The 24,655-nt window shown below is 50.3% G+C and overlaps 1 protein-coding gene across 5 annotated transcripts in view; it reads left to right on the top strand.

The window, feature by feature from the left end:
- The window catches only part of NATD1 (N-acetyltransferase domain containing 1), a 35,700-nt gene extending 15,748 nt beyond the window's left edge, over positions 1 to 19,952 (top strand). For 3 of the 5 annotated variants that reach the window (XM_038420782.1, XM_043493722.1, XM_038420780.2), the window contains 2 exons: positions 7,117 to 7,235; positions 15,146 to 19,952. In XM_038420782.1, coding sequence (XP_038276710.1) covers positions 7,117 to 7,235; positions 15,146 to 15,262 — 236 coding nt within the window. In that variant the 3' untranslated portion in view covers positions 15,263 to 19,952. Of the gene's footprint in view, positions 1 to 3,812; positions 3,862 to 7,116; positions 7,236 to 12,889; positions 12,967 to 15,145 lie in introns of all 5 variants that reach the window. The other 2 variants (XR_006274715.1, XM_043493723.1) reach the window with 2 other exon arrangements.
- The last annotated feature ends 4,703 nt before the right edge of the window (positions 19,953 to 24,655 follow it).

Genomic DNA, 24,655 nt, shown 5'->3' with positions numbered 1-24,655 from the left:
TCGTGTCAGACATGTGCCTTTTGCCATCCCTAGGAAAATCTGCTCAAATCTGGCCAAGTTATCAGCCTTTGAAAAACTTCTATTTACACATGTCCCAGTAGAGCCTTGTTGGAGAGTAATGCCTACGTTCGTGAAGATTCCGTCCACACTGAGCGTGCTCGAGCCTCACATAGTCCCTAGTGTGCCATCCTATCAGAACAACGGAGCATGCTTCTCCACAGGGCTGCAGCGGGCACGGATGGGGCTGGCAACCATATATAAGAGTAGAGAGTCTCACACTCTCTTTCCTGTGTGTTATGGGGGTCTGGCCTAGTGGTCAGAGCAGGAGTCAGGTCTAGTGGGCAAAGCAGGTGTCAGATTGGGGAACAGAGCCAAGGGTCAGCACCAGAGTCAACTGCCAGTCACCAGAGCCAGGAGTCAAGCCAGAGTCAGAACCAGAAATCGAAGCTGAAGTTCAGACCCGAGGTCAGATGCCAAATGCCAGAGCCAAGGGCAAAGTCAAAGTCGGAATTGGAGCCAAGACTGGTCACAGAGGATTGGAGGCGAGGCGTAAGGGCAGGAGGAAAGGCAAGGAACAAGCATGGAGCAGGAGCATGGTGGGAACAGGGGGTAAAGCAGGAGTAGAGCAGGAATCAGGAACAGGGGTTGGGTGCAGGAGGCAGGAACGAGCAGGATCCAACACAGCCACAACAGGAAACCACCTTGTTGTTCAGACAAACTTCCTCCTGGCTTAAATAGTGTAGTTGAACCAATCGATGGAGCCATGCAGTCCTCCAGTCAGAGCTCCCATGGGTGATGCCTTGGCGGGGGCTATAGTCCTAGTAGCTTCTCAGCCCACCAGGTTTCAGTAGACATTGGGTGGAGACCAGGATGTGGTGGTGGTGGCTGTCAGGGGACTCCCAGCCTTGGGTTCAAAACCCAGGACATCACACTGTGTTCTCAATTACACCCACACGGGCACCCAGCCAGCATGGAGAAGGAAGCTGCCTGATTCAAATTCATAGGGGATAAAAGCCCTGCACTGGGGTGGGGTTTGAGGAGACTGAGATTGGAAGTGGAGAGGAGGAAACTGGGAAGGCAGGGGAATATAACCATGACTGGAAGGGGAGAGATGGCTCAGACAGATCAGGAGGGAGGAATTGGGACTGGATGGGCAAGAAGACTGGAAGTTGGGGAGAGAATGGGACTTGGAGGGGGAGACTAAAAATGTCTGGGCAAGGAGGCCAGGACTGGGATGAGGAGCCAGGGCTTGGAAGAGACATGACTGGGCCAGGTACAAGATGGAGGAGGTGGGTAGAAAGGATGAAGCTTTGGGGGCAGTGGGAGAAAAAAGAGTCTGTGCCCACTTCCAGAGGCTGGAATGGAGCTCAGGATTGCAGAGTCTCACCATTCCTCTGCTGTCAGCAAATACCTGTGAAACCCATGGGGCAAAGTGTGTAGAGTTTGTCTCATTCCCTTCTAGTGCTGATCCACGTAGAGGATGACAACATACTACTGCTATAAGTGACTCCATTAGCTCAAGTAGTAGAGGTCTGTGCAGTGGAGCTAAAGATTGCAAACCTGCTGATGATCCATGTGGCTGTCAATATGATGCTGCATGAAGCAATGTGTATTTTCAGTTTGTGTTTTTGCCCTAGGAAATTACACACACACAGAAACAGGTAAAAGAACATTAAGGTTGCAAAGTCATGCACTCAGAAGTTGGGCAAAGCCAGAATAATTCTGTGCAACTTTAATTCAGCCCCCTTCTGTTCTGCAAATGCATTATGATACAGTCTTTAATTACATGTTCACATACTTTTTTTTTCCACAGTAATTTTGTTAGCTCTTCAATCAGCATAATATTGTATCTACTTTGGAAAATTCTAAATTGATCATATGAAGGGGAGGAAAAAGCATGACAAAAGCTTTTACTCTGACAAAAAAAAAACATCCAGGTATCCTTTATCCAACACTTCAAAATGAAACAAAACACAACTATTCAACTATTTCCTTTGTGGGTCACTTGTGACCTTGCTCTTGGAACCTTAATTTCTTAATTTCCTGATTTTAGGTAACACTTAATTGTGCATCCCTCACACAGTCTTTCATATTTAATTTGCTCCCTTTTTAAAAAGGATGCTAAAGCAAGAAAAGGAAAAACGAGAGCAATCCAGTTATTCAGGTACCAAAGCTTCCGAATCTTGCCAGTGAAGCTTGTAAGGCCCTTGCTCCAAAGTTGTTCTGCTGTTGGAGGGACCAAATTCCTGTGACTTTCCCCAGTTTGTAAATTGCTTTAAACGATAAAGCAACTGCATGCCAGGGTGGATGCCTGCACCCCCTATGGACTTCAGTGGGGCTCTTCATGGACCTTCCATGCAGGATCAGTGCCTGTGCACACTGAACTGGCCGTGGGCACATGCAGTGTACGCCTATGTTTACCTGAGCGCCAGTAAACAACTCCATTTTCTACTACATACTTGGGGCATAATTTTCAACGAGCCAGAAAACAGATGAAACATTAATTTAAAAAGTGTGAGTAAAAGCCCTAACACTTCCTGAGAAGAAAGATGGCCTTGCAATTAAGGAGCTGGACTGAAACTTGGGCATCTTGGTTCAATTGCTGGCTCTGCAAATCCTTTATGGTCTGATTCACCCATGTGCTTAAGGTTAAACATGTGTTCGCAGGCTTGGATGAATAAGGATGGTTTGCTAATCGGGGCCTCAGTTCCCCATCTTTAAAATGGGGATAATAGGTTATTTCTCTGTGTATTCAGATTGGAAATCCTTCAAGGGTAAGACTGTCTCTTGTTAAATGTGTGAACAGCACCTGGCAAAATGGGGCACCAGTCTTGGCTGGAGTGTCCAGTTGCTACTGTGATAACAAATACAAATATTCAATAAAGATGCTGTCTAGGCCATGGTTTCATATTTTAAGACCTCTTTTGCTGCAGTACTCTGTGCGTGCGAGCATACATGCACAAATACATAATACGTTTTTATAGAATGAGAAATGTAACTTTTTCCCCCCACTCTGCCACAGATCAGTAAAAATAGCTGAAAGGATTTTGCTTAAACTCTCCAAAAAATCAGCCAGAGACCATGGAAATTTTCAACCCCGAAGATGAGTGTGGTGGAAAGTTAGGAGCATGTGAACAGAGCACTTATAACAAACTGCCTTTAATTATAGGCTTTAAATTACTGGCTACTGGTGACTGCTTTAATTAGGGCCCTACCAAATTCACAGCCACGAAAAACACATCATGGACTGTGAAATCTGGTCTCCCCTGTGAAATCTGGTGTTTTTGTGTGCTTTTACCCTATGCTATACAGATTTCACGGGGGAGACCAGCGTTTCTTAAATTGGGGGTCCTGACCCAAAAGCAGGGGTGAAAGTCAGCTGGTATAGGCCAGTACAGCATACCAGTAAAAAGGGGCAGCAGGTACCAGCCCGTACTCAGCTGACGTTAAAGCACTGCCATGGCAAAGGACCACTTTAATGTCATTGGCCCTTTGCCCCCGGCACTGGCTGCTGACAGGGCGGGGGGGGGGAGGAGCGGCTGCCCCAGGGCTGTGATTTAAAAGGGCCCGGGGCTCCGGCCACTGCTGCCTCTACAGGCACTGTGGATGGGCTGGCTGGGGGACGCATTTCTCAAGACATTCTTTTCTTTCCTGTTTGCTTTTCCTGATAGCCCCGTATTAAACTAAACCAATCTCATCCTACAGTAAACATCCCAGTGTTCATAAATTATCACAGGGCAGCTCCAAATACAGGACTGTTTGTTTCCTCCAGTGTGGGAGAATTGTGTATAATTTCCATCCCTGTTTTGCAGGTAGATCCTGTTGAAGTCTTTACTGTGAACAATGGGCCTGATTCTCCATGTGGGTCATTCCACCAATACAGAACGAGTGTGCAAGGCTACTACTCTGTTTTCGTAGGGTCTTATTGCCACTTTGCACTTCAGAAGATGCTGGGCAGTGGAGGATCAGGCCCAGGATTCAATATAAACTTAGTTGCCTTTCAGTCCATTTTCCAAGTCTGACTTCTTCAAGTGTAAAGGTTTGGTGAGAAACTGGAAAAGGTTGGCTTATTTAACTAGCAAAATGCAGCCTGAGCAGAGATAGGATTGCTGTCTGTCAAAACACCAGTGGGTAAACACCAGGGAGGGAGAAGAGCTATTTGAGTTAAAGGACAAAGTCGACTGAGAACAATTAAACTGGCTATGAATACATTTAGGCTGGAAATTAGAAGAAATTTTCTAACCATCAGAGTGAGGTTCTAGAACAGCCTTGCAGCAGGAGTGGTGGGGGCCGGGAACCTAACTAGTTTTAAGATGGAGCTTGATAAGTTTATGAATGGGTTAAGAAGTCTGGATTGCCTGTGATAGCAGGAGACTGGACTCGGTGACTCCAGTCCTGTGTTCCTAAATAGCCAAGAATTTTCCATCTATCTGTTGTTTGTAAGCTCTTTGCTTCAGCTATTCATGGCGTGTGATTGGTCACTCAGATCGCATGGTATTGTTGTTACTCTCTAACTGGATGGTTAAAACTTTCTAAACTGGCAAATGACACGTGGTAAACCACAGTCGCTCTGCAGTGCCGGGTTTATAATGGCTCCATGGAGCCTGGCCCATGCTCAGAAGGGGCCCTGGCCTGCTCCACTTGCACTGCGCCCCGAGATCCTGCTGGCCCCCCCCACCACTTGCTCCTGTCGGCCTGCCTGCTGGCCGACCAAGGGCTCCTCTCTGCTCCCTGGCCGGACCCCAGTACACCTCCAGTTCCGGGCAGTCTCTGCTTCACACCACCCCTGGGGGCCCCCATGTCTCCCCAGAGCTGAGCCACCTGGGACTGGTGCAGAAGCCTGGCCAGTCTTGGCCAGGTGGGGGAGGGATGTCAGGGGGGCTTGGCTGGGCCCCTCCAGGCAAATGCATCTTGAGGAACCCCGGCCGGGGCAGGTCCTGGCCTGGCTGATCTCGCCACTCCCAAGGCGCCAGAGCGATTTCCTGCCCTGGGACCAGCCCTGGCTGCGCTGCTGGCTCAGCCTGGCAGACACAGTCTCCTCCCAGCAGGGTCGGTGTGTGCGGTCGGGGGGGAGTGGGTCTGTGGGGAGTCTGGGGGGGGGTGCTGGGCTGTGAGTGGGCAGCGAGGATCTGTGTGTGTTGGGGCACTAGGGAGTGGGGGTTCTGTGGGGGGTGCTGGGCAGTTGTGGTGGGGCTGAGGGGCAATGGGGTGCTGGGCCTGGGTGGTGGTGTGCAGGGCGCTGGGCATTTGTGGGTGGGCCTGGGGGGGGCGCTGGGCATAGTGGGTCTGGGGAGGCTCTGGGCATAGGGAGTCGGGGGGTGTTGGGCAGGGGGACGGGTTGTGTGGTGTGACATGGGCCTGCCCCGAAAGGGGAGGGTAATGCTGGCAGCACAGGGTCTGGCAGGCCACTGTGCGTCTGGCAACTGCCAATTTGTAAATAGTGCCCTCGCCATGGATGGAGCTGGGCTTCCCCTGCCATGCCCCGTTGCCCCTGGCTGGCCCCTCACTCCAGGTACTGACCTCCTCGCGTTATGCCCCATTGCCTCCATGGGGACCCACAAATATGTTTGGCGCCAGGCTCACAGAAGGTTAATCTGGCCCTGTCGCTCTGGTGTGATTTTGTGAATGAATTTTCATTTGTACTAAAACGTGTAAAGCTTGAGGTATGGTAAATGCTTTCACAAATAACTGGTGGCTGCCCACATACTCACCAATGTGACTTCATGTAGAACAGCCAACTGCAACTGGCTGGTGAGGGAGATAGTCTTTTCTGATCCATCAGCTCTGTTTGTGGGTTTCAGAAACTTTCTTATGCACGGATGTCAAAATCTCTCAGTTCTGTCTAAATTATTATCGAATTGCAGAATGTGAGCTGTTGCTGAGAAAATAATGGTAGCTGCCTTTACTTGCCCCCTGCACACCCCGATATCTAATTTGGGTGTGCAAAATTCTACTCATTTGATGTGAGGGATTTTTTTTTTGACAGTTGTGCAAAATATCAATCACTAACTTTTCTTCATCATGGTAAGAATGAGTGAGTACCTGGGCCAGATCCTGCATAGTCCAGCCCAGTTTGTGATCATGCTCGCACAACATGGGTGTGAAATGCTACCATTCTGATCTCGTAGTGTGTTATACTGATTTCTTAGGCCAGTGCAATGACTGCACAAGGGGGAGAGCCCTCTGTGTCTGGACTGGTGAACATTCATGACCATTCGGCAAGGCTGATCTAAATCCTTGGTACAAATCCTTTTGAGAAACTTTAAGCATAACCTATGGAAATGCAGAATTCAAATGATTTCTCTTCTAATATTGGTCAAATCTCAGGATCTTTCAAATGTATCACATACCACTTTCCACGTACTGAGACCTTTTCCCTTGTATTAGTTTCTCTTCATAATTCAAACAGTGTTGTTATATATTTGTCATGCATGTTTGTGTGCCACATTTGATCATGATTATAGACGGAAACATTTAATTTTTCCTAACGTGTGTGTGTGTCTGTCTGTCTGTCTGTCTGTCTGTTTTCATTCACAGAAGAATTTTTATCCTCTACTAGATCCAAAGTGTTTGAAATGCCAATTCTGGCTGCGAAGTCAGAAAATGCTAGCAGATTTTATATACCACAGGGAAAAAAATTATATATATATTAGAGGAAAAATCTGTTTGTTAGGTCACCTAATCCACCCATTCCCTCCCTCCCCCACAACCTCTAGCCAGCACAGGATTTGAACAATATTTGTCATATTACAAATCATTTCATCATAATATGGTAACTGAAGGCCTGGGGTGTGTGTGGTGGGGAAACCTCAAAGCTATCCAAGTAGGCCAGATCCTGCCCTCGGTTTCACCTCATTTACATGAAATGGGGAATCAGAGTATAACTAGGAGCAAAATCTGAGCCACTACATTCCAGTGTGCTAGACTGTGGTGGCCTCCTTCTGTTCCAACAAAGAGATGTTGCAAGCTCCTTCAACAGAGCTCATCCCTAGATGCCAGGAGTTAGGATAGACACCCGTGCTAGCTTACCGTCATTGTGAGCTACTTTCACCCCGAGCAGAGGGTTCTATCCCCCAAGGCATTTCTGTAACTAAACTCCTGCCTTGCATTCCGTAGGTTGCCACGACAGGGCAGTGCTGCTCTACGAGTACGTGGGGAAGAGGATAGTGGACTTGCAGCACACGGAGGTACCAGACGCCTACCGAGGAAGAGGAATAGCCAAGCACCTGGCTAAGGTACGACCCAACCAGCCTCTAGAGACGTTTTTGCCTTCCTTTATGGACTAATATTACTTACCTCACAAGAGCATTTAGATGCCCCAACTGAGATCAGGGCCCCGTTGCGCTAGGTGCTGTACATATGCAGAGTGAGCAGCAGTCCCTGCCCCGGGGACCTTTCAGGCTAAAGGGACACAATGGACAAAGGGTGGGAGAAGAAGCAGAGGCATAGAGATGTGAAGTGAGCTACCAAAGGTCAGGCAGCAGATCGGTGGCAGATCCAGGACAAGAAGCCAGATCCAGTGCCCTAACCCCTGCACCATGCTGCCTCTCTAAAATGGCTAAAAGCAGCGGTTTGCTTCCGCAGTGTTTAGAACTCACTCAAGTAACCCATTTGACACAAACTGTGAAACACGACCAGTTTAGAGCAAAAACCGTGGCATTTTTCCAAATCTTGGGAAAAAAAACAAAACAAAAAAAAAAACCAAAAACCTCACCTGGCTCTCTACCCCTCCCTCCCAAAAAATCCCCTCCAACTTGGAGGTTTGGATGCAAAACAGAACATTTTGCAAAAAAAGTTGTGAAAATTGACATTCCTGAGCCACAAAATGAATCTGTGAACATGCATTTTAATGAAATTAAAAAAAAAAAAAAAAAAAAAGGCTTTTTGCCAGGGTCTGTTCCAGCACTGGCCTGTGACTCCAGGGATTAGCACCATGTCCTTCCAGAAGGACAGCATGCAGGAACACCAGGGAAAGGGGAGAGACCATCTCGACGGGGTGGGTTGCACCCAAGTTGCCCAGAAACACTCACTGAAAGGACGCTGCAAAAAGCAAGCTGCCGAAGGAGCAAGGGGAGGCATGGAGAGGCGCAGCAATGCTCAGAGCCAGGGGAGGCCATCTGGCCAATTAGGGCCTGCTCTAATAAATCCTGATGGACGGTCACGTTCCTTCCGCTCTCCTTTCCCAGCAGTTTGCCCAGCTGCCTTCGCGATTAGTGCGGCTGCTGACTTTTGGCAGTTTGCAATTTCAACCACCCCATGCTATGAAGGAATTTCTGCTTCTGGGCTAGTGCTTTTCTGCTGTTCCTGAATGCGTTACTCTCTGAAATGGCTTCTTCGCGTTGCTCCGTCCTTCGTCTTCTCGCTGGATCCTCTTTCTTGGCAGGAAATGTTCCCTTTCCTTTTCCTGCTCCGTAGGATGAATTGGCCTCATATTGCTTCATAACTCGCGTGCCTTGATGCATACATCACTCCGATTGCTCTCTGCTGTGATCTTTCTATCTCTTTCCTGTAGTATGGAGACCAGAGCTGTGTTCTACGGTGCAAACATGCTCTGGCTCCTGGCTTCTCCAGTGAGAGAATAACTTCCCTTGATTTATGTTCCTTCCCTTAGTGTAGACTCCTCAAGACCTTCTTTGTTTGCATGCTGCAGTGTTTTGGTGAGTCTGCTGCAGGGATGGGGCTATCTCTCTCACACACAACCTTTTATTTCCCCCTTCCATTTGCAGCTTTGGTTCAGGTTCTTCCTTCCCTGAGTCTCTTTGCTTCATTATTCTGTCACGCTAATGAGCCACTCTGTAGCGCAATGGATCCAAAGCATTCTGTGTCTGATCGCTGTATCTTCTCCATGCGCTGTATTTTCTAATATGTCAACAAAGCTTTGGAATGACACCCTTTGTCAAAGTGACATTTTTGTGGGAGCAGAACCAAACCACCCCAAATTACAGATGCGACCCTCACGTTAACCTCTCCTCCTTGCCCCTAATCTTGGTGTTCTTTGTTCATTTCACTGATTCTTCCCCTTCAAGGTACCAAGAAAAAAAACCCAAAAACAAATCAGCCAACCAGCTTGCAATCAAAGGTTCCCATGGAGGATGGGACGTGCTGGAAATGCACAGGCATGGGGAATGAATGGATTTTTGATGATAAACTCCTTTCTTGTGGGCCTTCTGCGGGATGGAGTCTCTAGAAGCTGTGCTAGTGGCTCAGCTGTTCCTCCTCTTGCCTGATGCAATAATGTAGTTGAGGGCATGTTCCGTTCTCATTGGTGTCCTTCCCGTGTCATCACGGACTCTCAAAAGTGGCTGGCAAGTGTTTTGCCTCTTGCCTGTGTGTGTTGTGGGAAGGAGGACGGGGAGCTTTGTGTAGGCAGCAAGCTGGGGAGATGATAACTTTGGGGGGATCTGGTGTTGTGGGATTTGGGGGGGGGGCTTTTCAGCATTGCTGGGGGTTGGAGGAGTCCAGAGCCTATCACCCCGTCCTTAACAGAAGAAAAACTTTGCGAAGGTGGCTCTTCCCCCAATGTCTGATTTGAATGGGACTGTGATTGCCACTCTGCAGAGCATCCTCCTGTCTGCCCCATTCTCTCCAGGCTGCAATGCCAGGGACATTCTTCCCGGCTGCCTCCACACCGTGGGTTTCCCCAGCACAGATCCCAGCTGGTGTTCCTCGCTTCCTCCTTGGCTGATGCCCAAGCTGAGTTTGATTTGCGTGTGCATCTTCAAGCCTACTCCCCCATGTCACAGTCTCCTCCCTCTTCCTCCAGACTGTCTGTGTGCATTTGCCCAGTCTGTTCATGCTCCGTGTTCTAGGCCGGGGGACCTCGAGCATGTTCTCTCACAACAGTGACCTTGGAAATGATCTCTTACCATTTTCTCCTATTTTTTCCTCTTCCTGCTGTCCAGGGGTTTCCAGCTCCTCTGTTACAAGCAGGACTGCGCATTCAGTGGCACAAGCCTGCCTCTCTATTAGAAATCTTCTCACCCCCATCCTCTTGTAACCCACGCACCTCCTGGGTGTGGTATAGTGTCCCATCTAGTGGCGCTGAGACCACTTGGAGAGAAAGAGATTAATGAGTCTGCTCCACAGCCTTAGCTAACGGCCAGCTGGCTTTTAGCTCACGGGGTAGAGGCTCATGCATTAAGCGCCAGAGGTTCCTTGTTCGATCCTGCCTGCCGGCAACCGGGGTCTGTTGGCGTTACAAATGGGGGCTCATCTGGGATTTCAACTGGGAAGTCTCTGAAGCTCAGGATGCGCTTCCTCACCTAGGGGAAGTATGTAACCCACACACCTCCTGGGTGTGGTGTTCTGTCCCAGCTAGTGGCACCGTAGACCACTTAGAGAGAGAGATTAATGAGTCTGCTCTACAACTTTAGCTAACAGCCAGCTGGCTTTTAGCTCATGCAGTAGAGGCTCATGCACTGAGGTCCCAGGTTCGATCCCGACCGCCGACAACCGGGGTCTGTTGGTGTTACTCTCTCCTGCCTTCACCCATTCTGGATTTATGCTCATGATTTACTTTCCCCTTTGATGGCTTCAAGCGGCTTGATAGACATTCTCTGCTAAGTTCCTCGTCTTCAGCTATTTCAGGAATGCTCTGCCCTCGAACTAAATTCCCTGGATATTAAGTTCCCTGCACCCCAGACTGCCTGCCTCTATGCTGGTTTCTTGAGGCCTAATTCAATCACTCATACACCTCTGTGTGTTCCCTCTGCTTATTGTCCTACCCTACGTTCTCCCCCGCCTGGCAGCCTCTGCTTTTCCACTCCTTTACTGCTACATCGATTCTCCCTCCAAGGCCACCGGTGACTTGTCTTTTATCTGGATTGCCTGCTGTAGGAGTAACGAGCAACGTCACCAGCACTGCTTAAGGAGTCCCAGTCGCCCTGCTCCAACCAAGCCTCCAGGCGTTGAACCCTCTTTCTTCCAGGCAAGGCACCAATACTGCAGCATCCCAGTTAGGAACATAATCCCTAGAAGTTCTGTGCCTGGCCTTTCCTACCAGGCCTTTCAGCCTGCAGTGCAGGGCAGGGTTAAGTTGCTCCTCCTTATCGCATTGGCCCTAATAATGAGTTGCTTTCCGCACTGCTGTAAATCTACAGGATGAAGCCCTGAAGTAAGTCTGTCCCTGCCCCACAGCACTTGGTGTCTAAAGGCACAAGTACAGACAAAGGGCACATCTGCAGCAGCGTGGCCACCAGCGCTCGAGCGCTCCATGGACGCAGGGTGGGGGTACGTTCTCTAGGCTAGCTCCAGAGTGAGCAAGAAACATTGGGCCCTTCTAGATCTCACTGCTGGGCCCTGTCCCTGGTGGGTACCAGCCAGCCCCGTTACAAACCCAGGATCGCCCTGGCTACAGACTGTGTTACCACCAACCTTCCCTTTGGGGTGGGTCCCTCACTGCTTCCACCCGCTCTTCCCAGTCCTCGAGCACGCTCCCCTCTGCGAGCGGGGAGTGTTAGCCTGGTGATTCTGGGGTCTGCTCCCTGCTCTGCTTCCCCTGACCCATTCACTCCTCCTCCATGAGGCAAACCTGTTTGCAAGGCTCGGGCTCTGTGTGGCGGGGAAGATGGCCTTCTGCGTATGTTCCTAATTCCTGCAGTGCCCTCTCTCCCCTCCTGCCGTGCTTGCCCATTCACACCCACCCTGCTGCATTCCCCATATTCCCTGCTGTACGTGCCCCTTGCTCGTCCCCTGCCTGCTGCTGAACAACTGAGATGCTCAGCCAGCTCATGATCGTTGTTAGTCATTTACTGTTGTTTCTCCCGCAAAGCTGTACCGCTCCCACCCGCTGCATGGCTCCTGGAGTGTGTGGCTCCTGCCCTGGGTGAGAGCCATTGGCAGGGACAGTAAGACAGGGGAGCAGTTTTGCAGGACAACTCTCCTCTTCCAGTAGATACTGTAAAGCCTCGCGCATGTTGAGAACAGCCTGCCCCACCTTGGATGCAGGTGGAGCTGGCGCCCAGCAAGTGGGTGTCTCTTTTTGGGTTTTGGGAGGCTTCTCAAATTGCAAAGGCAGAGGGGCTCTAGTTTGGAGTCTCTGAGCAGCACTTCCCTGATGTGTCTAGTACTCATTACTGAGGCACTTGTCCCTAGGCTCTGTTTGCCAGAAGCTGGGAATGAGGAAATGGATCACTCGACGATTGCCTGTTCTGTTCATTCCCTCAGAAGCACCTGGCATTGGCCACTGTCAGAAGCTAGATTACTGGGCTAGATGGCCAGTATGACTGTTTTTATGTTCACTTGGCTTCCCACCGGGTTTTCCAAGCTCGGGGGACAAGGAGAGGAGTATCCTTCAGAGATAAGCAGGCTGCCCCAGAAACACCCCCACATGAGCTTCTTAAGTGACACTGGACCACTGCTCCATCAGCAGAAAGATGCCTCTTTTACCCTCCTTGGCATGTTGGAAGTCCTGTTTTGTTCCCGGCATCTGACAGCTTGGCATGATTGTCCCCTAGCCAGGCTGGGAAGAGGGTCCCTAGAGAATCGCAGCCATGTAATGGAAGCAGGGACTTAACTCTTGCTCTGTTGGCTGGGAGACAGTTCACTCCACATGCTCCATTTCAGGCACAGGGTGCTCTCAGCAGCTGGTTTCTGGGATGAGTGACTGATGACTCTGTGACCAGCCAGCAGAGTTCTCGTCCTTCTCGGGCACTGGCTGTAGGTATGGAAATCTGCACTCAGGGGTTCCTATTTCTGGCCTGCAAATGCTGTTGGGCAAGTCCCATCACAGCCAGCTACTAATCCAACCGCCTCCTCTTTCCATCTGAAAATAAAAATACCCTGCTTCAATCCCAGCAGCTCAGATTGGCCCCAGAGAGCGGACTCGGGAGGGATGGTATGAGTATGGGACTAGCAACCAGGAACTAAGGACTCCATTCTCCCACTGCAGCATACAAGTTACTCCCTTTGACCTTCAGGAGCCATAACTCCTATCCTGAGCCCTAATTCCAGCTTTGACCTGATTGGGTGAGTGGCCTTGAGCAAGGCCCTGTACTTCCGTGTCTCAGTTTCCCCCTGTAAAAAGGGCCTACCGATCTACAGCATTACGTCGGGGTGAATTACATAAATGCCTATAGAGAATGTTGCAGATGAAAGCTCAGAATCCTTGAAAAGGGCCTGATTCTGATTTGTCGTAAAGCTTGAAGCCAATAGAGTTATAGAGGCACAAGATAGAATCAGGCCCCCTGCACTGTCCATGCCATTCCTGCAGAGGTTGCTAGATAGGGAGGGTAAATCCTTCTTTATGCTGCAGTTCACACACGTCTCTTACAGCTGCCAGTGTTCGGCTATGGGTGTTTGGGGGGGGTGATCCCGCATCCTGGGTCAGATGAAGCCCTTTTTCCTTCCCACCTTGGAACCTGTGCCCTTTCTACTCCAGCTGGACATTTTTAATCGCATCATCTGTGAATTTATGTCCAAAAATAAAATGGGGGGAGGAGGAGCAACTGCCAACTTTCTTACCCCTCCCCGTACATGCCCATAACCCGGGACAGAGAGCATTAGGAGAACACGTGAGGGTCTGTCGGCTGCCCTGGCCCTGTGGGATTTCGCTGGCCCTCTCCAGCACTGCTTCATGGCAGGGGCAAAGGGGCAGTGGATGGGGATTTTATCTCTGTATATGTCTTTGATGGAGGGTGGGTCGCTTAGAACCCAGCACGTGGGACCGGCTCTGTTAAACTGACGGTCCAGGCACAGAGTTGACAGCTAGCTTGCTGCTTCTGGGGAATTTCCTTGACAGGTCTGCGGAGAGCCTCCTGCACATGGCTGAGATGCAGCATTCAAGATGCTTTTCCTCCCATTCTAGAATTGGTCCAGTGGCTGCAGATTAGCATCTCCTGCCCCTTTCGCCCGAGGTGCTCAGCCATTAATTAGTTAACAAGCCGACACATTTTTAAAGTGCTTAGTCTTATATTTATTGTTCAAAGGGGAAGCAGGGGCAAAAGCTCTCTCGCGTAGGCACACACTGTGGCAAGCAGCACCAGTTTTATACCAGTGAGCTTAGTTCCTTACTGCTTTTCTGCTTGTACCCTCCAGGGACTGCAGGCGCAGCCACCAAGCTGCTGCTTTCCTTTGGAGAGCAGTAATCCTGCTGCCTCCCTCCCCTCTGCATCACACAGAGGGGAGATGGGGACAACTAGCAGCTTCCTTTGTCTGCATGAGGCCAGGGAAGAGGGGAAGGGATGCTGCTACCTTTGAAAGGGACAGGGACTTTCCTAGCCTGATGGGAAGGAGCAACAGGCAGGTTCCTAGCTCTGGGGGGGAGTTTGCTCATTTCCGTCCCCATTCTCGGCTAAAACCACATTTGTTTTTTTCCTCTCATGCACGCAGCGGCGGGTCTGTCTGCCACCGCAGCATCTGCTGCAAGAGCAACTTCACTGCTACCCCTGGAGGGGGCTCCAATGCTGGGGGGCTCCAGCATCACCCCTTCTCTCCCCAGAAGCAGCGCTTCGTGTGTGGCAAAGGGGGAGAAGGCTGGGGCAGTGAGACACACAGGCCAACTTCATACAGGCACGCAGCAGGCTCAGGGAGAGTAAATGGGCTGTTTGTTCCCGCCGCGCGGGCCCGCGACCCCAAACATGGGGGGGAGGGGGAACGCTGTGAGTTACCAGCAATCCATCCCTTGTAAGGGGCCTTTGCAGCGTCATGCAAGTGCCCGGCAGTCTCCCAACGGCCGTCCGTTCCAAGCAGAGGCTACATGGACCCCCCTCCACTGGCAGGAGGGAGTGGCTGCTGGTTCAGCTGGTTTCCACATAGTCCTGAGGAAGCATAGATTATGGCTGCTCCACCTCCAAAGCCCCATCTCTGCTGCACCCCAAGGGGCGGTTGCTGGGGCAGAATTCAGCTTTTCCTCCTGCTCCTCACCCCAGAGGGGAGCATGTGGCCTACTGCCTGGCACTGGGGGCTGTCGTTGAAATGGCTCGGCGTGCCCAGGATTGAGAGATGGCCAGATCCAGGCAGGTTTCCCTTCATGGCACCAGCCCGAAGGGCCCCAGCTCTCAAGGAGTCCTGAGGTAACTTCCCTGGTGCTAGGGCCGCTCCCCCCTGCATGGTCACAGCAGTCGGGTGTAAGCCGGGATCCCGTTGTAGCTCGCTCCAAGGGGAGTGTGGCATTTGTAAACCCATCTGTCCTCTCTTGTGGTTCTAGGCAGCCCTGGACTTTGTGGTTGAAGAGGACCTGCGAGCTCACCTGACGTGCTGGTACATTCAGAAATACGTCAAGGAGAACCCCCTGCCGCAGTACCTGGAACACTTACAGCCTTAACGCAGGAGGCTGCAGAGCCCGGACTGCTCTGGCAGCAGCACGCCCTGCCCCTGACTGTCTGATGCGGCCTTCGCTTCTGCGCGGTCTAAGGAATCCCCACGCGCTCTCAGAATCCTTATTTTTTTAAGTGCGGACGTGGGGGCTGCGACCGTCCCAAATAGCGCCTGGGCCCTGGTAATGCACAGCAGCCAGGCCCTTCCACGGCTGGGCTGGCTCAGGGTTCTGTTGACAGCAGGCTCCCCTCTCACCGTGCCACGGGGTGGAAGGCGATGGCTTCTGTTGGCCTCCTTCAGCAACGTCCTCACCCCTGCGGCTCATCGAAAGCAAGAAGCTGGCGGGCGGATGTCGGCTTGGGATAGCCATTGGGCTCCACCTCTCCTCCAGGAACGTGCGGGGCTGCTGCAGATGAAGCCAACCTGAGCTGAAGGGGCATTGTGGAGAGGGACAGGGTCTTACCCACCTTTCATCATGGAGGGGATGGAAGAGACCAACGATAAAGCCTGAGAAGCCCAGTCGGTGCCATTTGCTGTGTGGGCTGGAGCTGGAGAGGAGCGAGTTCTGGCCGGTTAGCTCCCTTCGGGCAAAGCAAGGCGCATTAGCATCAAGTCCCAGAGGGTGGAGGATTGGGTCTTAGGGGACTCTCTCTGCATGCTCCAGAGATACTGGGGCCTTGATGCCATCTGTCCCAGAAAGGGGCCCTATGTGAGATGGTCTGTGGTCAGCCTCTGTCGGGGTGGGCAGCATCGCAGAGGGGTGCTGAAGAGCAGTTGCTCAGCCCCGACCTCCTTTCAGTAGCCCAGTGGCTTGAGGTGTGGGCAAGGGAAGGGAGATTATAAACTTTGCTACCCTGTCAGGGGCAGGAGTGTTTTGAGCCACTCTCATTTTGCTGGATCCTCAACTCCAGCCTGAAAGCGGGAGGGGGGACATTTTCTGCCGGGGCTGGAGCAATAACAGGCAGCTGGGAGAAAAGCAGAGGTGGCTGGAGCACACCCTAGGAATACCTGCCATCACCATGGGCTTTGCCTCTCTGCCTTTTTCGGATTCCAAATGGAGGTGAGTGACAAGGAAGAGACAGAAGCACCATCAGCAAGAGGAACGCAGGGGTCCCATGGATGAGCTAAGCAGGCTCCACCATCCCAGCCAAGCACACAAACATACATGCCACGCTGAGCCAAGCAGGACATGGATCCTTGAGGCGTTCAGGCCACACCGGGGGGGAGGGAAAAGGGAATGCATCCAATCCCTGTGGAGAAGCAGGGGTGAGGCTGTTGCACTCAATGCCAAATGCTGCCTCCCCAGCCCAAGCTCTGCTCTTCTACTGACTTACTGAGGCTTTGGGAGGCTGGGGCCAGGAGCAGAATGTCCCTGCAGGGCGGGGGTCAGGGATACAGATGCAGCCCATGAGTCGAGAGATGCTGCTGCCACTGCTGCTCAGTAAATAGCATAGGGCTGGGGTTTGCCCAGGGATCACTCACTGGTCACTTCCCTCTCTGCTCCCTTGCCCAGCTACTGCTAGGGAACCCAGGCACCCTGGCAGCTGAATCCAAGAGCTGCCCGCCCAAGCGGGAGGTGTCAGACTTTTTTGTCCTCCCCTTTTAGCGCAGCAGCGGGTGGCTGACATGCCAGACAGGGAGCAAGGGGCATGTTCTGCTCCATCCCAGTCTCTCACACTGATCGTTTAGACTTTGGGGTGTGGGAGGGGTTACTCTTCAGGAACCTCTCCGTGCTCGGGATGTGGAGGGCCGCGCTCTGCTCCAAGTCACAGGGGGCACCGTCAGGAAAGTCACTGGGGTTGCCTGGGTGAAACTAGTAGCCGACTCTCCCCCAGCACCCTCAGTTAGCTCATCCTGCTGATTTAGAATGGCTGCAGTGAACTGCAAGGAGCCCCTGTATTTATATTAGGCTAAATCCTGAGAGGTGCTGAGTATTGCCAACACCCATTGACTCCAGCAGAAATTGCAACACCACTTTGGAGTTGACCCTATTATTATCTCTGGGCCAGATCATGAAGGCCAAAGTCCTAAACTCCTAATGGGGGCCTGACCTGTGCGATCTGATTTGCTTTTGTTGGACATTATATATGTCTTCTGGCATTCATTTGAGTTGCTATTTTCTTCAGTTACTCTATTTTTAAATTAACCCTTCTGGTGCTGGCTTCTGCTGCAGAGCCAGACCAGTCAGCGGAGCTTCTCTGAAATGTTATTATTCCCTCTCTCACACATCATGAAATGCCGTACCTCGGAAGCAAGGGAGGTCTGTTTTGCTCCAGGCACAGGCATGTGAGGCAGTGAAGAAGCAGATCAAGAGTTCCTGCTAACCAGGGCTGTTCGGCCACAGCTGGGGCACCACCTGTTTCTGTTTGGCATGTGGGGAAGAAATAACCCAGTTCAGATATTGAACCATGGCTATGCCCAGCTTGCATCCTCACATCCTGCTGCTGCATCAGTGGTTGGTAACTGTGCATCTGCATGCCATATCCTCCTCTATTGACAAGATGTTGTCCCATTATCACTCAGCATCATGGCACTGAGAGGCCCAAAATATAGCCAGGGCTCATTAAATGTCTTTCAGGACACTAGATAGACTTCAGAGAACCAGGGAATGGCACTCAGGAGGGGTGTCGATGCTGTTCTCTGCGTGACAGAGCGCCCATGGGGTACATGTCTCAGGCAATTGATCATGTGATACGAAGCCTTTCACTGCTGGGCCATATTCAAATCCACCCTACTTTGGTAGTGTCTGAAAGTTACAATCTGATCACTGCTCAGGGGTCCAAGAGAAATGAGTTGGGTGTAGAGAGGATTCCAGTTCTGTTCCTAGAACCTATGCTCAAGCCCACTGCAGTCAATGGATAGACTCTTGTTGACTTCACTAGACCTTGGCTCAGCGGTACAGAACAGGTACCTCATCGCTGGCTGCTCAGCTGGTCTCTTTGATGGCAATCTCAGCAGAGCATCCAGTGACTGAATCAGCATGAAGACTGAATTATCCTCCTTAGACTCCAGGCCAAGGTTGAGGCCCAGTGTGGGGGCTACAGTGCAGGTAGTCGGCCTTGCTGCCAACTAAACTGTATCTGTTCTGCAGACCTAGGACTTCAGACAGCAGGGCTGTCACCAGCAGTTCCTTCACTCATCTTAAAATGACAGGCTGAAATCTAACTGGTGTGGTTTAGCTGACAATGCTCCAATATCATCCTTCCTTGTCGCTTTCTCAGCTTCATACCCCTCCTCCCACCCGCAACATCGTTGGCTGGAATAACCCCTCAAACCGGTCACAACACCAGCTTTTGAAGTGAATGGACCTTTGTCCTGTCTAATGAGGCCGATGACAGTGACAGAAATGCCTCTGATTCATGCTGTCCGTGGTAGTATATTGTTGGAGAGACCGCCCTGAACTTCTCCATGCTTCAGATGCAGGGGGGCTTGACTGCTGCTTCTAGGAAATCATAGGGGGAATCTGAAAAGCAGCATGGGTACAGAGTTAAAGGCCCAGTGCTCATGAGGAATCTAAGGTGCTACACACTAAAGTTGTGTTTGACAAAATACAGATAAGGCCTAGTTAAGATGGGCACGGGGCAGATCTGACTGCACCAAAACTGAAGAATGGTAGAACTGCCCTGCTCATCCCCATCTCCTTCTCCTGTTGCTTGAGATGAGAAGACACTATTGTAATAGTGGTCCAGCAGAGTTGCTTGAGACTTACCCACATGGCTGCCTCATAGAAGCAAAGTGCTGGACCACGCCCATCACTGAGAACCTCAACCGACTTTTGGTATTAACTTCTCTTGGGTGTACAGCTTCCAGACATGCAAAGTTATGTCTCCTGCTGGAATGCCCACTGGAGGACTATGGTGTTATCATTATCACGTTATGCTATTGTGCTATTTCCATGGGAACTTTGGGCCTCCTAGATCAGATCGAGATTGGCCACCCCTGCCTTAAAACAAGCGCAGTACAGGGACTTACTGCTGCTTCACTCTGAGGTGCTGTCACCATTTCTGTTTCTGATAACATAGAGACATTTGATAGTGTTTGTGCTCACAGTTCTACTGCTGTATCTATCCACCACCTTTCATTTCTGGTATTATTTGATGTTTGGGAATAGCAATACCTACTAGCCAAGGCAAGTCATTGGTGCTGCTGCAGTCCTCCATGCTACAGTAATCCATCATTGGCAGCTGGATGTGACTTGCAGTTCCCTGGTGATGGAAGACTCTCCCTACACCGCTTCCATCACCCATCCTTTCCTAGCTCATCCCTGTGGGAAGGAGTCCCCCCCAACACCTTGTGATGCTCAATGGTGCTGATTGAACTTGGGGGATCTCGGACTCCTAGACACTCCTAGAACAAAAATGGGAAAGTGATTTCAGGTGTGTGTTGAGATCACAAAGCTCACTTGAATTAAAGACCTAAGGACTCTATAGGACGTTGTCAAACTGACTTCCGTGTCAACCAATTTGAAGCTCCCTCTTTCTTGTATGGCCTCCAGTGTTGTGTTTCCCTCTGCCTAGGGTTGTGGTTTTTTTCCTGTTGAATTAAGTGGTAACTATGTGCCTTTCCTACTCAGGACCTGACACAAATGACCTTTCTGCTTTCATTTGTGTCTAACATTCTCCCTCCCTTTCTGTCATACTATTAAACATGAACATATTGCATGGAATACAATACAATAAAAGGTGTGGCTTAACCAATCTGCATTGATGGGGGCTGCTCCTGCTTTGGGGAAAGGGATGGATATTTTTGCAATTAAGGCATGATACCGGGACTTGGGAAATCTGGGTTCAATCCCTGACACTGCCACAAAATCCTGGTGTGACTTTGGGCTGGTCACAGTTTGTGCCTCTATTTCCCCATCTGCAAAATGGGGATGCTAGTTCCCTATCCAACAGGGGCTGTTGGGAGGATAAATCCATGATGCGGGGGGATACTCAGAAATTATGGCACTGAAGTACATGTAAGTACATAGCTGGATTTTTATTCAGAAAGACACTTCCTTATAAGAGGTGAGGCGTGGTCTCGGTGCTGAGCTGCTGACCTGAACATGGTGCGGTATAGTCACAGATGCTCTGTGACTGCTCTCATCTTTTCCTTTCCTATAACAAGGGCTAACCAAGCTCTTTGGTAAACCGCCCTCCTGAGGACAGGGACCCAAACACAACTAATGGGGAGGAAGGAGAGGCTCCCCGTTGCAACTAACCCATCCAGTTTCAAGAGGTTGTGGACTGAAGCTGTGGAATATTTCAAGGTCATAGTTAAGGCTGGCTCTACACAACCGGGCCCAGAATCTGAAAGGTATTTAGGAGCCTAACTCCCATTGATTTCAATGGAAATGAGGTTTCTAAATACCTCTGAGGAACTGGACCGTAATGCCTGTTTTCATCCAGCAGCAGGACCACCAAGACGAGCTCTTTCCATCTGGGGTTCCTACAAGGGCCTGGTAAGTTGTAAGCTTGTCCCTTGACATGGGGGTCTGCGTTCTTGTATTCTGGGGTTAGAATGCACAAATAATATTTCAATAGCTTGGAGAAAAAGATTTACTCCCTGCAGTTTTTGTACACAGCAAGGATAACAGGCAGGCTCCGCCATGAAACACAAGGCAATTCCATCAAGGGGCCTAGTGCCTTCACAAGCCCTGGGAGCACAGCTCAAGTACTTGATCTCCAGGCCCCCAAACAGAAGTTGTTTTTATGAAATTATTTTAAAAAGAGCGGGTGCAAGCCACAGAATCTGAAGCCAGATCTCAAATGCCCCAGACTGGGAGAGCGGGGTTGTGTTTGGTCGTAGAGTTTTGATTATATCCATTGTAAAACTGGTGGTCATTTGCAAAACTCAAGTCTGGTTCCAGGCTTTGATTTCAAACGCACGCACCAGAGGTTTTGGTTGATGTACCTTTTGAGCTGTATAGTTGTCGTTTTTGGTTTATAACACAAAAGTTAGAATGTTGCTAGTTACACTCTTTCTATTTACATTCCACATTCCAGAAAGTCTTATTTCCACAGACCCTACATCACACAAAGGGTACTGTTGCTGTTTGACAGTACAGTCTATAGTGAATGGACTTCTGCTGTGCTATAGGAATTTTCTAAATACGTTGTTTGTAATGACGTAGCTAGAGTGTATATGCACCACTGCCCTCGGCTGGAAGGAATCAGAACTTATCCTATGTACGTCATCACTAAGCCCTATGTGCCAAAACCTGTAAAGTTGTAGGTGACTAAGGAGTTGTTATGTTATCTTTATTTACATTATGTTGCTCATCAATACCATTATTGATAACCACTGGTATTTTCCTAGCAGGGAGCTATACAGACCTCCTTACAATATTCTGAAATGCACTGTCAGTCACTTCACACATGTACCAAAAACCAACGCCCTGACTTCTTGTGGTCTCTAAAGGTCTCGTGGCACTTTTTGTAGGAGTTCGGTGTCGTTGGGTGATAGACAGCAGGAGAAAGGAATTTTAAAAGTGAATGGGCCAAGGCCCTTTTAAGAGGGACCATACAAACAGAAGGTGCTGTGACTGTAGAACAGGACAGTTGGTGGCTGTGGAGGGAGCAGAAGCTGATGTGGTCACTCTCTTTGATGCTGTGATGGAAGCAGCAAAGACTGTGAACTGCTGCCACCAGGCAAGTAAAAATGAACTTCTGGGTTACGGAGGCTGCAGCACACGAAAGCTGCTGTTTCCGAAGAGGGAAATGGTTGCTAAGGAAAGAAGCACCTCTCTCTGGAAGGTTTCAGATAGCAGCCATGTTAGTCTGTATTTGCAAAAAGAAAAGGAGTACTTGTGGCACCTTAGAGACTAACAAATTTATTAGAGCATAAGCTTTCGTGAGCTACAGCTCACTTCATTCAAATGCATCCGATGAAGTGAGCTGTAGCTCATGAAAGCTTATGCTCAAATAAATTTGTTAGTCTCTAAGGTGCCACAAGTACTCCTTTTCTCTCTGGAAGGGCTCTGCTGTTATTCCTGAACCTTGGTCAAACTGCTCCAAGGCGGCATGTCCTGGAGAGCACCATCAGATCCAAGGAGAAGAGGTGTAACATCAGAGAAGCTAAGAGCAGATCCCTTTGAGCCATCTGTAAATGGGCTGGAGAAATGCTGGGCCATCTCCAAAGGGACCGTCGGGACCAGGAAGAGTTTTACTGCTCCTGCTGCTGAGGGGAAGGGGCCTCCGTTGACTGAGTGTGAGGACAGGGTAGGGCAGGTATTGTCCCACTGAAGTTCTTTAGCTGGGAGTGGCCGCCCTCTCTGTGGATGTTGTGAACTCTGCTGTAGCTGGGGGAAAAGGACATTGTTTCATTGGAAAATCTTGTTTAAGATTTCTTTTGTATTGCTGTAACCTGAGACGGGGAAGCATCAATGATAGAAAAAATCCTCTTCTTTTTAGCACAAATACAGTGGACGAGATTCACCCGCTGCAAACTGCAGCTTGCCAAATCTACAAGGCTGCTGGTCTCAGAAGGCAGGAGATCTATAACCCAGGGAGGATGGGTGCTGTGCCTAAAACTGCCCTCCTCTTAGTGCTTACATCGTGGGATGGATGGTAGCTTTCACTTCCATGGGAGTTCTGCTAGGGGAGGCTGCTGAGAGGATGTGCTGAATCTAACCCATCCCCGAATTGCTCTAGCCCCAACCCATTCCACACCAGCACTACCCACTTCCTGAGAGTTACTGGCCCCTGTTGGAGAGTAGACAGGGTGTGGCCAAGCACTGGTACTCCTTCCACCTACTTTCTATTACAGTTGGCCTCCTGTTCTATTCTGTTTCTGTCCACGTGATCGACACTAAGTACGTACTGGAAGGTATGAGGTGAATTTGGTTTCTGTAGGTGCGTCCTGGCCAAATTCCATTTCAGGTAATTTACAGCTGGCAACCTAAACAAAAAAAATGAATCACCCCTGTAGTTTCCTAATCTGTTATGTGGTGGGGTTTCTCCCGTTTCACCCTGTGGGAGGCTGCATTTCAGGGGGTAGGTGAGGTCATCCTTTTGCCAAGTTTATATGTCAGTTTGTTAAATCTGCAAAATGCTCTGGGATCGTAAGAAACTGGAGATGGAAATTTGCTAAACTAGCTAGTCCACTTCCTTTTGTTAGGGCAGGCTTATTCCCAGAGATTCCATGCTCATGCCAAAAGATGGGATGAATCTTTAGTTCAGGCACAAATATTATCATCTCAACGGTATCCATACACAATACAGTTAGCTCTTGTCACCCACTTGTCCTCCCCTGCCAGGGCACCAGCTCCCTGCTTGCCCTCCATCCTTCTCCCTCACATATGGAGATGGAGCATCTCCATATGTCAGCCAGACCTGCCTGCAAGTGAAAACCCCAAGACTCACATCTTGGGTGCTATCACCTCTCCCCTCCCTAAAGTTTTCCTTGTGATTTGATCCAGAAAAATAGACATAAAAAGGGATTTCTTTTTTAAAAAAAATCATGAAAATAATGTATTCCCGGTGTTTACGTGATGGCACAATGGAGGGTGTTGAGCTCAGGAACAGTCTTTTCTGCAGCCTGCAGCTCTCTGTTGCTCCATTTCTCTTTTCAGTGCAGCACTGAACCAAAGCCTCGAGAATTCCAACAAAGCCTGGTTCTCAGCAGTGTCGCGTCAATCCCGCCTCTATTGTAGAGTGCCTCAAATGGCATCCCCTGACTCCTGGGGCTCCTTCATGACGCAGTGGATGGTGTTCAGACTTCTCTGCTTAGTCTCCCTTTCTGCAGCCTTTGCTTTGAACCTTTAGCCTTCATGCCTCTCCCTGTTTTGTCATTCATTGTCCCCCAGAATTAGTTGCTTTCTGGGCTCTGTGGCTGCTCCCCCTCACTTGACGGGGCAGGTCTTTAGTTTTGGGTGGTTTTTGACTCTCTCTTCCCAGGATGCCAATAGACCTGCCTCTATTGCATGGAATCTCAGACCTGCCCAACTGAGAGCGATACGTCACCCCTTCTTGGTTACCAGCCTACAGCTGACATAAACCCGATACCACAGTCCTACAGCTGAAGGCGATTTCTCTTTAGCTCAGTATTAGAAGCCCTGGCTTGCTGGAGCTAAAGAAATGTAGCACCAGCGCTGCAGCCGTGCGATGCACAGGTTACTTGGGGGGCTCGTAATCTACAGCATGTATTACACTGCTGTCCCCTCCTGCTCCTTCCTAGCAGGACAGGGAGGGTACCTTGCTGGAGCTGTCCTCAGGAACGTCCCTACCCATGCTCTGTCGGGCCCTACCCAGCCCCTCTGCCAGGTCAGCCTGTCCCCACTGCTCCACCCAGAGCTCGCCCCTGCCATTGGGGCTGGGTGGGGTCAGGCCTATTTGAGGCCAGAGCAGTATCCCACGGGGTCAGCTCTCCCTGCCCTTAGCCTGGGGTTTGGGGCAGCCCGCTAACAAGGCTATAGACG

This window comes from Dermochelys coriacea, chromosome 10 (assembly GCF_009764565.3).
Source record: "Dermochelys coriacea isolate rDerCor1 chromosome 10, rDerCor1.pri.v4, whole genome shotgun sequence".
NCBI classification, from domain to species: Eukaryota; Metazoa; Chordata; order Testudines; family Dermochelyidae; genus Dermochelys; species Dermochelys coriacea.
This window is presented reverse-complemented; position numbering and strand designations above follow the sequence as displayed.